At 48.9% G+C, this 13,496-nt stretch overlaps 1 protein-coding gene across 1 annotated transcript in view; it reads left to right on the forward strand.

Annotated features, from left to right (window-relative positions):
- LOC121537875 (E3 ubiquitin-protein ligase HUWE1) overlaps positions 1-13,496 on the forward strand; it is a 95,700-nt gene that overhangs the window by 66,710 nt on the left and 15,494 nt on the right. Inside the window, 16 exon segments of the mRNA XM_045207348.1 lie at positions 2,283-2,449; positions 4,802-5,023; positions 5,324-5,425; positions 5,842-5,963; positions 6,195-6,354; positions 6,818-7,046; positions 7,348-7,526; positions 7,768-7,857; positions 8,037-8,246; positions 9,192-9,563; positions 9,999-10,209; positions 10,562-10,686; positions 10,962-11,185; positions 12,087-12,296; positions 12,466-12,650; positions 12,770-13,442. Of these exon segments, the coding sequence (XP_045063283.1) occupies positions 2,283-2,449; positions 4,802-5,023; positions 5,324-5,425; positions 5,842-5,963; positions 6,195-6,354; positions 6,818-7,046; positions 7,348-7,526; positions 7,768-7,857; positions 8,037-8,246; positions 9,192-9,563; positions 9,999-10,209; positions 10,562-10,686; positions 10,962-11,185; positions 12,087-12,296; positions 12,466-12,650; positions 12,770-13,442 (3,481 nt within the window).

The raw sequence follows: 13,496 nt of genomic DNA on the forward strand, positions 1-13,496 counted from the left end.
TATGCTTAATTTAGACTTAATTGTCAACTTTAGTTGTGATAGGCCTATAAACCTGGGAATGTCTTAGAAATCAAAACATAAGGACTGCATGCAACTATGTTGACGATTTGGAAGCACTTGCAAAAAAGGCATGCGCTCTGTTCCTTGCGCCTCCCACTGAGAGAGAGAGAGAGAGAGAACATTGCATGGCTGCTCTGCTTGTGTGGTAAGCAAGTTAGGAGCTATCTAATCAATGGAAGATGGAATTAAAATGAATTTAAAAGTGAAATGAGAAAGAAAGGCTACAACGACCAAACAGAGTTGTTGCTTTTAACTGTAGTTGCAGTAACGTTATGTATGCTAGCCTCAATTAGCCTAGCTTAACTAGCTTCTCTCGGTTTGATGCAGTCAAGATGGGTGCTATGTAATTTACATTGACATTTTAGTCATTTAGCAGACGCTCTTATCCAGAGCGACTTACAGTCAGATGGGAAGATCAATAACTAGCAAGAAGCTTTAGTCTTCTAAGGTGGCTTAACAGTGCTCGCCATCTCTCTCTTTCTGTTCCTATTCCTGTGTCACTCATAGTGCACACACTCACCGCACGGCCCCTCCCCTCCCCTGATCACTAGCGCTGTGCGCGCTCTGTTTCTCGCTCTCTCCCTTTCTCCGTTCCGGTTAATAAAGTACTAAAACAATCGTGTGTTGGACCCGACCGGGTCACTGTTTTAAAAATGTATTTGTTCATATTGTTTGTTCATATTGGCTGGGAAACCCCCAGGTCCATTTCGGAACGTGACCTCTAACCCATCGCCATTTATCCACATTCAGATTATTCAAATGCAATCATGAAGTGTTTGTGATTTTCGATTGCATTTGCATTGATGTCAGAGTGATTTAGATGGACAATAGAGCGCAGAGCAGGGGTTGGAACCAGTTCAGGGAACAGAACCGGGAACGGAAGTGATCTATACTGTTCCGGAATATAACCGTTATTTTAAAAGCATGGGAACCGGTAAATTTTTTACATTCCGGGCAGTACCACAAAAATTGCAACAAAGCACTTATGCAAAGCTCTCTGTCACTCAGAAACGTATTCCAGTGTCTGCCTGCTGGAAATCTTTGCCAGTGCATGTGCAGGCTACCTGCCCCTCCCCCTCCGAAGCATAGGTTACTGTAGCCTACTGACGACGTTACAAGCTTGATTCAGAAATTAGGGAGATCTTTTTAATTAGAGAAGAATGGATTAACTTTTTCAGTGCTAGTTAGGGATACTATAGTTATCACGTTTCACGTTGGAATTATTAACTAGAAAAAGGTGTGTGTGAAATATATATATATATATATATATATATATATATATATATATATATATATATATATATATATATATATATATATATATATATATTATATATATATATAAATACAATTCTAGTGCTGTTCTGCACACACACGCTTGATAGCTCTGCTCCAACGATAAATTCTTATTTACAATGACGGCCTGGCATCCATTAGGAAGTTGGGTACTACCAACACATCGGCGCCATTCATGTAGGCCTACAGAGCGCAGAATAGGAGGAGATTACCTTGACTCAATGGTCATGTGGAATTTGACTGTGTGGCGGTAATTCGGTCACCGCAACAGCCCTAATTACTACATTATAGTAAGGCTTTACATTTACATTTTAGTCATTTAGCAGACGCTCTTATCCAGAGCGACTTACAGTTAGTGAATACATTATATATATATATATTTATTATTTTTATTTTTTTTATTTTTTTGTTTATACTGGCCCCCCATGGGAATCGAACCCACAACCCTGGCGTTGCAAACGCCATGCTCTATCAACTGAGCTACATCCCTGCCGGCCATTCCCTCCCCTACCCTGGACGACGCTGGGCCAATTGTGCGTCGCCCATGAGTCTCCCGGTCGCGGCCGGCTGCGACAGAGCCTGGATTCGAACCAGGATCTCTAGTGGCACAGTTAGCACTGCGATGCAGTGCCTTAGACCACTGCGCCACTCAGGCATCAGTGAAATCTCCCCATGTGGGTGTTTCTTCCAAAAAAGTTGCAAAACAGCACATTGATTGATAGCCTGTCTAGCCACAGCTGGCTAGTGAGAGCTTCTCTCTCCCCATTGGTCATTGCAGTCTGAAATTTGCATAACGTTCACACTTTCTCAACTTGTCGCCAATTATCAAGTCGCTGAATGTCTCCTCGTGTTTCTTCCTTCCGTTGGGAAGGAATGATTTCCGGTATTTCTGCATATTTTCTCACCATTTATTTATTTGATCTCAGTCCCAACATGGCCAACACGGTGAATGCAGCTCTAAAACCCCTAGAGACTCTGTCCCGTATCGTCAACCAGCCCAGCAGCCTGTTTGGAGGGAAGGGGGGATCCAGCAAGAACAAGACTGAGCATGACACTGTGGGAGCTGCCAGGGACTCAAACAGCAACACACAAGGTACCACAGATGACACACACACACACACACACACACACACACACACACACACACACATACAGTGCCTTCAGAAAGTATTCAGACCCCTTGACTTTTTCCACATTTTGTTACGTTACAGCCTTATTCTAAAATGTATTCAATCGGGGGGGTTTCTAAGCAATCTGCACACAATACCCCATAATGACAAAGCGAAAACAGGCTTTCAGAAATGTTTGCTAATTTATTAAAAATAAAAAACAGATACCTTATTTACATTATTATTCAAACCCTTTGCTATGAGACTTGAAATTGAGCTCAGGTGCATCCTGTTTCCATTGATCATCCTTGAGTTGTTTCTACAACTTGATTGGAGTCCACTTGTGGTAAATTCAATTGTTTGGACATGATTTGGGAAGGCACACACCTGTCTTTATTACGTCCCACAGTTGACAGTGCATGTCAGAGCAAAAACCAAGTCATGATGTCAAAGGAATTGTCCGTAGTGCTCCGAGACAGGATTGTGTCGAGGCACAGATCTGGGGAAGGGTACCAAAAAAATGATGCACCATTGAAGGTCCCCAAAAACACAGTGGCCTCCATCATTCTTAAATGGAAGAAGTTTGAGCTGGCCGCCCGGCCAAACTGAGCAATAGGGGGAGAAGGGCCTTGGTCAGGGAGGTGACCAAGAACCCAATGGTCACTCTGACCAAGCTCCAGAGTTCCTCTGTGGAGATGGGAGAACCTTCCAGAAGGACAACAATCTCTGCAGCACTCCACCAATCAGGCCTTTATGGTAGAGTGGCCAGACGGAAGCTACTCCTCAGTAAAAGGCACATGACAGCCCGCTTGGAGTTTGCCAAAAGGCACCTAAAGACTCTGACCATGAGAAACAAGATTCTCTGGTCTGATGAAACCAAGATTAAACTCTTTGGCCTGAATGCACATCTGGAGTTAACCTGGCACCATCCCTATGGTGAAGCTTGGTGGTGGCAGCATCATGCTGTGGAGATTTGTTTTCAGCGGCATGGATTGGGAGATTAGTCAGGATCGAGGCAAAAATGAACGGAGCACAGTACAGAGAGATCCTTGATGAAAACCTACTCCAGAGCGCTCAGGACCTCCGACTGGGGCAAATGTTCACCTTCCAACAGGACAACGACCCTAAGCACACAGCCAAGATAACGCAGGAGTGGCTTCAGGACAAGTCTCTGAATGTCCCTGAGTGGCCCAGCCAAAGCCTGAACCTGATCGAACATCTCTGGAGAGACCTGAAAATAGCTGTGCAGCAACGCTCCTGATCCAACCTGACAGAGCTTGAGAGGATCTGCAGAGAGGAATGGGAGAAACTCCCCAAATACAGGTGTGCCAAGCTTGTAGCGTCATACCCAAGAAGACTCCTGCTTTAATCGCTGCCAAAGGTGCTTCAACAAAGTACGGAGTAAAAGGTATGAATACTTATGTGATATTTCAGTAGTTTTTTTCAAATTTGCAAAAATGTCTAAACCTGTTTTTGCTTTGTCATTATGGGGTATTGTGTGTAGATGGAGAATAAAAAATATATAATCAATTTTAGAATAAGGCTGTAACGTAACAAAATGTGGAAAAAGTCAAGGGGTTTGAGTACTTGCCGAATGCACTGTGTGTATATAGATATATATAGACACAACACTTTAAAGACTTTATTTGAATCCACCAAAAAAAGGATCCAAACATTTCAAAGGTCCCTGTATGCATGGCACTCAAGGGTACAGAAAGCACCTTCTCCAACAGCTAGGCTGCTCACTACAGCTGAAACAGAGCATTACCTATCCAGTAGCTTTGCCCTAGTTTTTGTCAGGCCCACAATCTGGAGGCCACGCACTGCAAGCCTGTGTATGTGGCCGAGACTGCCAAATATCAGCGCCACCAGCTTGCACCTCCGCCCGAGGCTGTCCAAGCGTGCCACGAGGGGCTGGTATTTAAGCAGCTTCTCTGCAAAGGCCTGCTCCATGTAGCTGTCAAATGAGCAGCCCACTTCCACCTCCCCCCAGAACAACAGTATCCTAGTGTATTTGGCACACAGGAAAACACAATCAAAAACCTCAAACCAGCTTCCCCTTACACAAGAATGTTTATACGTGTGTGCTGTTGGTGAGACTACTTGTCTCACCTTGCTGGCTATCAGGTCAACAAGGTGGTCATGTCTAGCAATGTACAAATCCTTGTATGAACACATGTTCGAACTCATAAACACATATACACATGTACTAACAAATATGTTCACACTACACACAAACACGTACTCCACAGAAGCAAAGGGAAATAGAAAAGTCACATTTAGACTGTTCTAGGCTTACCGTTGCGTTCATCTTACTGGATCCATGCTCATTGCAGGTGACTCGGGTGAGGTTGAGGGGACTCTGGTGGAGGGCAGTCACAGGGTCCAAGGGACAGACAGTGACCTGATGGACGGAGAGACGGAGGGAGACACGGTGGTCATCGCTGGACAGCCGGAGGTGCTCAGCACCACGGCCATGCAGGTGGAGAATGAGTTGGTGGATCTGATAGACGAGCTGTTGGAGAGAGATGCCGGCGCCGTCAACAGCTCCATTATCGGTAAGCAAAGCAGTCTGCTGTCCAGGAGTCTCTTATTTATTTTTGTCTGTTCAGAAGGGTGAAATGTTACAAAACCTTCAGGTAGAAATACGTTTTGTAGAACAGCTGATTGTCTGTCCTGCAGAATTGGGCATAATTTCCACTCTATTGCTTACATCTCTATCGGAAATATTCTTAACGTTTCACCCTCTGAATACACCACTGGGCTCATCAGAGTGATGGTATCAATAGAAAGGGGCGGGCACATACAATACAGTCTTGGCGGTTTGTTTTTGATTGGTTGTTTGTTCTGTCACTCAGTGGGACGTAGCAGCGGTGAGGACGAATCACAAGAGGACGTGTTGATGGATGAGGCGCCATCCAATATCAGTCAGGCTTCTACTCTACAGACCAACAGAGAAGGTCAGTGCTGGCTCTGATGTTTTCTTTTCACATTGTCCTCTCCAGCATGGCTCCGACAGTTATGGTGGCCAGCACAGCACAGCACAGCTTGGCTTGGCTCGGATCTGTCATAAAGATACATTAAATAACTATTTAATTTGTTCTATTTAGTACTATGGGTTTATTAGTGTGAAAAGGGTCAAAGTGTGTTGGGTCTCACTCACTGTCCTCCCTCCATCTGTCCTTCACTGCCTCCATTTCTCCTTCACTGTTCTCTCTCTCTCCATCTCTCACTCCATCGCTCCTTCACGGTTCTCCATCTCACCCTCCAACTCTCCTTCACTGTTCTCTATCTCTCCATCTCACCCTCCATCGCTCCTTCACTGTTCTCTCTCTCTCCATCTCTCACTCCATCGCTCCTTCTTTTCCTACCGTAGACTCTATGAACATCCTGGAGCCCGAGGATGAGGAGCACACGCAGGAGGAAGACTCCAGCGGCAGCAACGATGATGAAGACAGCCAAGATGAAGAGGAGGAGGAGGAAGAGGAGGAGGACCAGGTGAGGAAAAGGAGGATAAGTTTGGAGTGTTTTTGTTGTTTGGACCGTGCTTGATTTAGTAACCTTTTATTAGACCTGAAGAGTTGCATTGGCTCTGGCTTAGTGGGCTAATACAGGGGAGATCTGGGTGTGAACCTGCTCGGTCACATTTGAACGGTTTCCGTTCACTTTAGAATTAGTTTGACACTATGTAATGTCAAAAAAAAATATGCCATGTTCTCTTTGTCTCAGGATGATGAAGAAGGTGATGAGGATGACGATGATGAAGGGTCTGAGATGGAGCTGGATGAAGATTTCCCAGACATCAACGCTGCGCCACACATCCGCTTCGAGAGGTTTGACCGCGACGATGACCTCATCATAGAGTTTGACAACATGTTCTCCACCACCGGTGAGTCATCTTGGTGTTTTATTCATCTTTGTTTTCGTAGTCTTTGTTTTTAATATATAGATAGATTTAGAAGGCAACGTATGTTATTGGACTGGGCCCATACTTATAAAGCTTCTTGGCGTAGGACTGCTAATTTAGGATTAGTACCCCCGTCAATATAATCATATTCATTATAATTGAAAAGGCAGACCTGATCCTGGATCAGCACTCCAACTCTGAGATGCTTTATGAACACAAGCCCTGATATCTCCAAGTAGATTTCTAGTCTGTCTCTTTGAAATCCTCTTGAACAACTAAGACTACAGACACACAGCCGTACCAATAGCTGGAATAGTTATGTAGCTGTAATAATATATAGGCCAGATTATAGTAACCATATAAGTATGTAGAATGACGGGGCTGTGTCACTACGTGTCCCCCTAATGTCTGCAACTGTTCTCTCTGTTTATCGTGTTCCCATCAGCTGACATCCCTCCCTCCCCAGGCAACATCCCCAGCTCGCATCCCCTGATGGTGCGCCACGCCGACCACGGCTCCTTAACGCTGGGCGGAGCGGGCACCAACAACCGTCTGGCGCAGGGCATGGGTCGCAGCCAGAGAACGCTACGCCAGCTCACCGCCAACACGGGCCACACGATACACGTCCACTACCCTGGGAACAGACAGCCCAACCCCCCACTCATCCTGCAGAGGTGAGACAGATGCTACAATTAATGAATGGATTAATTCATGGGACTTTTCCTAGGTCGTGGGTCAGATTCTGTCAAATACTTGAGCTGCCTTTGGTTTAGTTTGCCAGGTACAAAGGGACTTTTGGAATAGTCCCCCAAGTGCATACTCCAAGATAAATCAATTGCACCTCAAAAACAAAGTATTGACAAGAATTGTTCTACTCATGTGTTTGACCCAGGTCCATTTCCAAGGAGGTCATGGGTTCATGTCTGTTTTAAAGATAATAAGAGTGTATATGCCTGTACCTTCCCTCACCTCTAGACTGCTGGGTCCCAGTGCTGCAGCAGACATCCTGCAGCTGTCCAGCTCTCTGCCACTGCAGTCCCGTGGCCGTGCCCGGCTCCTGGTGGGCAACGAGGACGTGCATATCATCGCCCGCTCCGACGACGAGCTGCTGGACGATTTCTTCCACGAGCAGAGCAGCACCGGAGGACAAGCGGGTAGAACACTCACTCACTGTCCACCAGTCCACTCTGCTCTATGGGCTGCTTTCCCAGACCCATGTTAAGCCTGGTCCTGGATGTAGAAATAATTTCATTGGATAAGTAGTCCAGGACAAGGCTGAATCTCTGTGGGGAAACTGGTTCCTAAGGGCTTATTATGTGCTAGGAGCCCCAGTCAAAGCTTTGATTTCCATTGTGTTGAATTCCTCGTAACTCTGTATATATCCTGTCTTTCTAGGCACTCTGTCCAGTATCCCCACTGCCTTAACCCGATGGACTGATGAGTGTAAAGTGCTGGATGCTGAGAGCATGCACGACTGTGTAGCAGGTATGACACATCTTCTACTAGTCTGCTATTGGGACTGACACATCATTATTGTATTCCCTGATTCTCACATTGTTGCTGAACCATGCAGTCACACACACACACACACACACACACACACACACACACACACAGTACACCTCACCCCTCTAACCCCACCCCTGTCTCTCTCTCCTTCCCAGTGGTGAAGGTTCCTATCCTGCAGCACCTGGAGACTCTGAGAGACGAGGAGCTGGAGGAGAGGAGGGAAAGAAGGCGTAGACAGCTGGCTGAGGAAGAGGAGGCTAAGCAGAACGACCGAAGGTCAGGAGGAGGAGAGGAGCCCAGGGAGCAGAGTCTGCAGGGCTCAGGACTGGGGACGGTCAACGGTGCTGTTGGAGAGACCACTGCTGGTACTGGCACTTTCTGTTTTGAAATGCCTCCACTTTACTTTTGCAAGTAGAAGAGTACTTTTTTTGTAACATTGCTTTTACCGGATTCCTTCGAAGTTTGAAGCTTTAACTTGTAAACATTCTGCTAAAGTGAATACTTACTTTTCGGATAATTTTCTGGTCATTTTCAGTATATTCTTCTTCTGTGCATGTCTTGAGTAGCCTAACCCAAACCCTCTGGACCCTTCTGAAGCCAGTGGACAGACGGGTGGTCGGATAGATTAGCGTGCTGTGGGCTGAGGTAGTAGTTTGTATAGTTTTAGGATCACACCAGATCTGGGAGATGACTATACAGTCTACTGTCTTTCCTACGGCAACGCCATGGCTACCCAACTATTACCATGGAAACCACAGGACTGCCATCTTAGCGTGGACGGTTACTCTGCAACTGATGGTTGCTTTGTATGTAGTGATGTTGAAATGTAATGTGCTTTTGTCCGCTTGTTGTACGGATGGAACCCATACCCTTCTGTGGCTGTGCTGTGGTGAGGTAGTAAGTTGTGTTGTTGTTGGGGATCAGGATAGTGCACCCCGTACGGGAGATAACTATACAACTTACTGCCTTCCTCAGTGCTGCCGAACAACGTCTCACAGCAATCTCACTCAGGAAAATAAGCTTTGGACCATTGATGTCATTGTTACCCCTCTAACTCAGTGCTCCTCAAACCTCTCCTTGAATACCACAGCCAGTTCCCTGTATTTAATCTACAGTACTAGCACACCTGTAGGATCTGTTTCTGTACTCCTCTGTAACTGAAGTAGTGAACCTGTTGCTCCCTACTGAGTTAGTTTCACTCAACCCCTCATCTCCTGTTCTGTGTATTGTGACATCAAGTGAACCTATTACTGAAAATCAGAACTGTTTGTCAGTTGTCCCCTCTGTTCTGTGTGTCTTCCCTGGCTCAGAAGGTGAGCCCCAGGGCAGTGGGGTGTCCTGTCTGGATCCCCCAAGGGTCTCCGAAGGTTTCCTCACCGCGCCCCCCTCAGGAGAGGTCACCCCCACCACCCCAGCCCCCCACGAACAGGCCCTGGTCTCCCTGGAAACCGCTATCTGCCAGCAGGTCCACCAGCCAATCGCAGACCTGCTCCTGGCCGAGTCGCACGCCAATTCACTGGCCGCACTGGCGGGGGCGGGTCTGCCTGCCCTGGCGGCATCATCCGATAGGCCGAACTGTGAAGCTGAGGCGTCCCAGATGGAAATGTCCCCGGCGCCCACTATTGGTGAGAGAGGAGGAGGAGGAAGGAGAGGAGGAGCGATGATGGATGGAGGCAGGGAAGGTAGACTAACTTTGAAACTGTAAAAAGTATTGGTATGTTTGTTATAGCTCGCCCGGAGCACCGGTTGGCGGAGTTTGCACATTTGAGACCATTCCATTGGTCTTGTCCAGCCAGGGCACCAGGCTGGCTAAAACGAATGTACCCTCTCACAGAGTGATTTGATGAGCAGTAAGGACACACATCTGTATTTGCAGTGATGCTGTTGACTAATCTGTCCGACAACAATCTGTCTCCTTTTAAATATACCCTTCATGGCAAACTGCAACATTGCTTCAAAGGGTTGTGCTAGGGTAGATATCGGAACAATGCATGTGTCAAAATGCAACCACATTGTTTTTCCCCAGGCTGTTGCCTTCAGCCTATGAAGAGTTGTTTAGTGTATTAACTGACAATTTTGCTCTTCTCCTCTCCTTCCTCCCCTGTCCTGCCCCCCAGCCTCCCTGAGTCCAGACATCGTGGAGACCTCAGAGCCTGCAGCGGTGGGCGTGTCACAATTGGAAGGGTCTCCCATGGATACCAGTAGCCCCGCCTCTGCCACGCAGGAAGAGCCCGTCCCCAACCCCACCCAGGCTGTTCATCTATCTCAGGAGCTGTCTGGGAGTGGAGACAGCGGACTGACGGACAGGCACACAGACGCAGAGACAGGGTGAGGGTCTTAGAAGAAAATACTAACGATACATTCCAAATTCGAACCCTAGCCCTTACTCCTTTGGCAATTGTCTAGATCTAGAAGATTTGGATAGGTTTGTATCAAACATGATGGAAATTCTACCTCACCTATCAGAGGGCAAGATGGAGCTATTACTGTTCCATATTACTTATATCAATGTGATCTGTTTAGATCACATCAGATACAAATAAATGTGATCTGTTTAGATCACATCAGATACAAATAAATGTGATCTAGGCAGGGGCTCTGAGGGAAAGATGAGCTAAACAAAACTATTTTTCTCATGCCTCCCCCCTTCCTCTCCCCCTTCCTCTCTCTCTCTCTGTAGCTCCACCACTGTCTCCTCCCCTGGAGAGACCATGCCCCGGAGTGACCGTGCCAACAGCCAATCCCAGGCCATCCAGGAAGAGCCCCTCCCTTCCACCAGCAATGAGGATGAGGACCCACTGGCAGGTAAGAAGAGTCTCATTCCCTCTAGCTCAGTGATGGGCATCCCTCCTGGAGAGCTAACCTCCTGCAAGAATAAAACACCTGATTCTACTACTCACCTGTTGCACATCAGGACCTTTATTTGATCTAGATTGTTAGAGCAGGGTTGGAGCAAAATCATTCATACACAGTAGCTCTCCAGAGGGAGGGTTGGCCACACTTATTCTACTTCATGCACAGTAAAGCTCTACATTTCTACACTCACTCCCCCCCCCCTCTCTCTCTCTTTCTCTGTCCAGGCATCAGTCTACCAGAGGGTGTGGACCCGTCCTTCTTGGCAGCTCTTCCAGAGGACATCCGTCGTGAGGTGCTCCAGAACCAGCTGGGTATCCGACCCCCGGCGCGCCCCCCTCCCTCCTCCACCCTCCCCTCCACCACCACCCCTGTACTGGGAGGAGGAGCCGGGGTCACAGAGGTCAGCCCTGAGTTCCTGGCTGCCCTGCCACCTGCAATACAGGAGGAGGTGAGCAACAAAACTTAGGACTATTAAAAAGCGTATTATTTAACCAGCAATGTAATTGGAGGACTGAGAGAACTGTGTAAGAAGTATTTTGAAGACTTTATGAATTCTCTATATAGCCTTTATAAGTTGTTTAACTTATTTTGGTTTAAAGTGGGACCGGTGTAGTTCTAGATGGTTTCTAGAAGCCTAACCCGCCTCCCTCTCCTTCCTCTCTCTCGCCACTCTCTCACCTCTCTCTCGCCTCTCTCTCACCTCTCTCTCGCCCCTCTCTCCCTCCTCCCTCTCACCCTCCTCCATCTCTCCCCTCTCTCCCTCCTCCCTCTCTCTCCCTCCTCCCTCTCTCTCCCTCCTCCCTCTCTCCCCTCTCTCCCTCCTCCCTCTCTCCCCTCTCTCCCTCCTCCCTCTCTCCCCTCTCTCCCTCCTCCCTCTCTCTCCCTCCTCCCTCTCTCTCCCTCCTCCCTCTCTCCCCTCTCTCCCTCCTCCCTCTCTCTCCCTCCTCCCTCTCTCTCCCTCCTCCCTCTCTCCCCTCTCTCCCTCCTCCCTCTCTCTCCCTCCTCCCTCTCTCTCCCCCCTCCCTCTCTCCCCTCTCTCCCTCCTCCCTCTCTCCCCTCTCTCCCTCCTCCCTCTCTCCCCTCCTCCCTCTCTCCCTCCTCCCCTCTCTCCCCTCTCCCTCTCTCCCCTCTCCCTCTCTCCATCCTCCATCTCTCCCCTATCTCCCTTCTCCCTCTCTCCATCCTCATCTCTCCCCTATCTCCCTTCTCCCTCTCTCCATCCTCATCTCTCCCCTATCTCCCTCCATCTCTCCCTCCTCCCCTCTCTCCTCCTCCTTTCTCTCCCTCCTTTCTCTCCTTCCTCTCTCTCCCCCTCCCCTCTTTCTCCATCCCTCTCTCCCTCTCCCCAGGTGTTAGCGCAGCAGAGGGCAGAGCAGCAGCGTAGAGAACTGTCCCAGCAGCCCACACAGGGCGACATTCCCCTGGACCCTGTCACCTTCATCCAGACCCTTCCCTCAGAGCTTCGTCGCTCCGTCCTGGAAGATATGGAAGACAGCGTGCTGGCAGTCATGCCCCCGGACATCGCCGCTGAGGCAGCCGCGCTGCGCCGCGAGCAGGAGGTGAGTGTAAGATTCAAACCTTTTCCTACACACTATCACCAAGTAACAAAACTGTGCCAACTCGCATAGAATGTCTTCGATAAAAGAACAACAGAATTGATCAAATACTGTTTTGGCTACATCATGTGTCATTTCATCATTGCATTGATTGTAAATTTGACATCACCAGGCTCGTCAGAGACAGCTGATGCACGAGAGGCTGTTTGGCCATAGTTCCAGCTCGGCCCTGTCGGCTATCTTGAGGTCGCCTGCGTTTACCAGCCGCCTGGGGGGCAACAGAGGAGTTCAGTACACCCGCCTGGCCGTGCAGAGAGGAGGGACCTTCCAGATGGGAGGAGGGGCCAACCACAGCAGGTGAGAGGGACAGGATTGGTGTGAGGGGAGAATTTGTCTGCGTGATTCATCGGTTTTAAAGTGTGCGTGCACGTTACATCTTAAGTTTCCGTCTAACGTGTCCTCTGTCCTCTCCCTAGGCCGTCCAGTTCCAGTGTGGACTCTCTGCTGCGTCTGCGTGGTCGTCTGCTCCTGGACCACGAGGCCTTGTCCTGTCTCCTGGTCCTCCTCTTCGTAGACGAACCCAAACTCAACACCAGCCGTCTGCACCGCGTGCTCCGCAACCTGTGCTATCACTCTCAGACGCGTGGCTGGGTCATCCGCAGTCTCCTCTCCATCCTCCAGCGCAGCAGCGAGAGCGAGGTTTGTGTCGAGACCACCCGGCTGGAAGATGCCAGAGGCAAGCGGACCACCGCCGGTCAGGGAGGTTACAGTGGGAGTAAAGGATCTACGACCACAGCTACCGCTGCCTCCTCCCTCTCCTCCTCTTCCTCCTCTTCTCTGGAGTTGATCAACAGGGTGGAGTCTCGTAGCTCCTCCCAGCTCTCCTGGCTGTCTGTTTCCATGGATGCGGCGCTCGGCTGCCGCACAAACATTTTCCAGATCCAACGGGCGTCAGGGCGGAAGCACGCCGACCGGCACTCTGCTGGGGGGACGTCAGGAGGGCCCGGGGGGACCCTGGGAGGAGGGGTACAGGGGGTTACAGCTGGGGTGACGTGTGCAGGGGGAGGAGGGTCAACTGTACACATCCACCCTCAGGCCGCCCCTGTGGTCTGTCGACACGTACTGGATACTCTTATCCAGCTGGCCAAGGTAGGAGACTGTTTAGTACTCTGGGTGAACATGGTACTTCTCAGGGAAAGTGGG

Source organism: Coregonus clupeaformis, chromosome 24 (assembly GCF_020615455.1).
Source record: "Coregonus clupeaformis isolate EN_2021a chromosome 24, ASM2061545v1, whole genome shotgun sequence".
In the NCBI taxonomy this organism is placed as follows: Eukaryota; Metazoa; Chordata; class Actinopteri; order Salmoniformes; family Salmonidae; genus Coregonus; species Coregonus clupeaformis.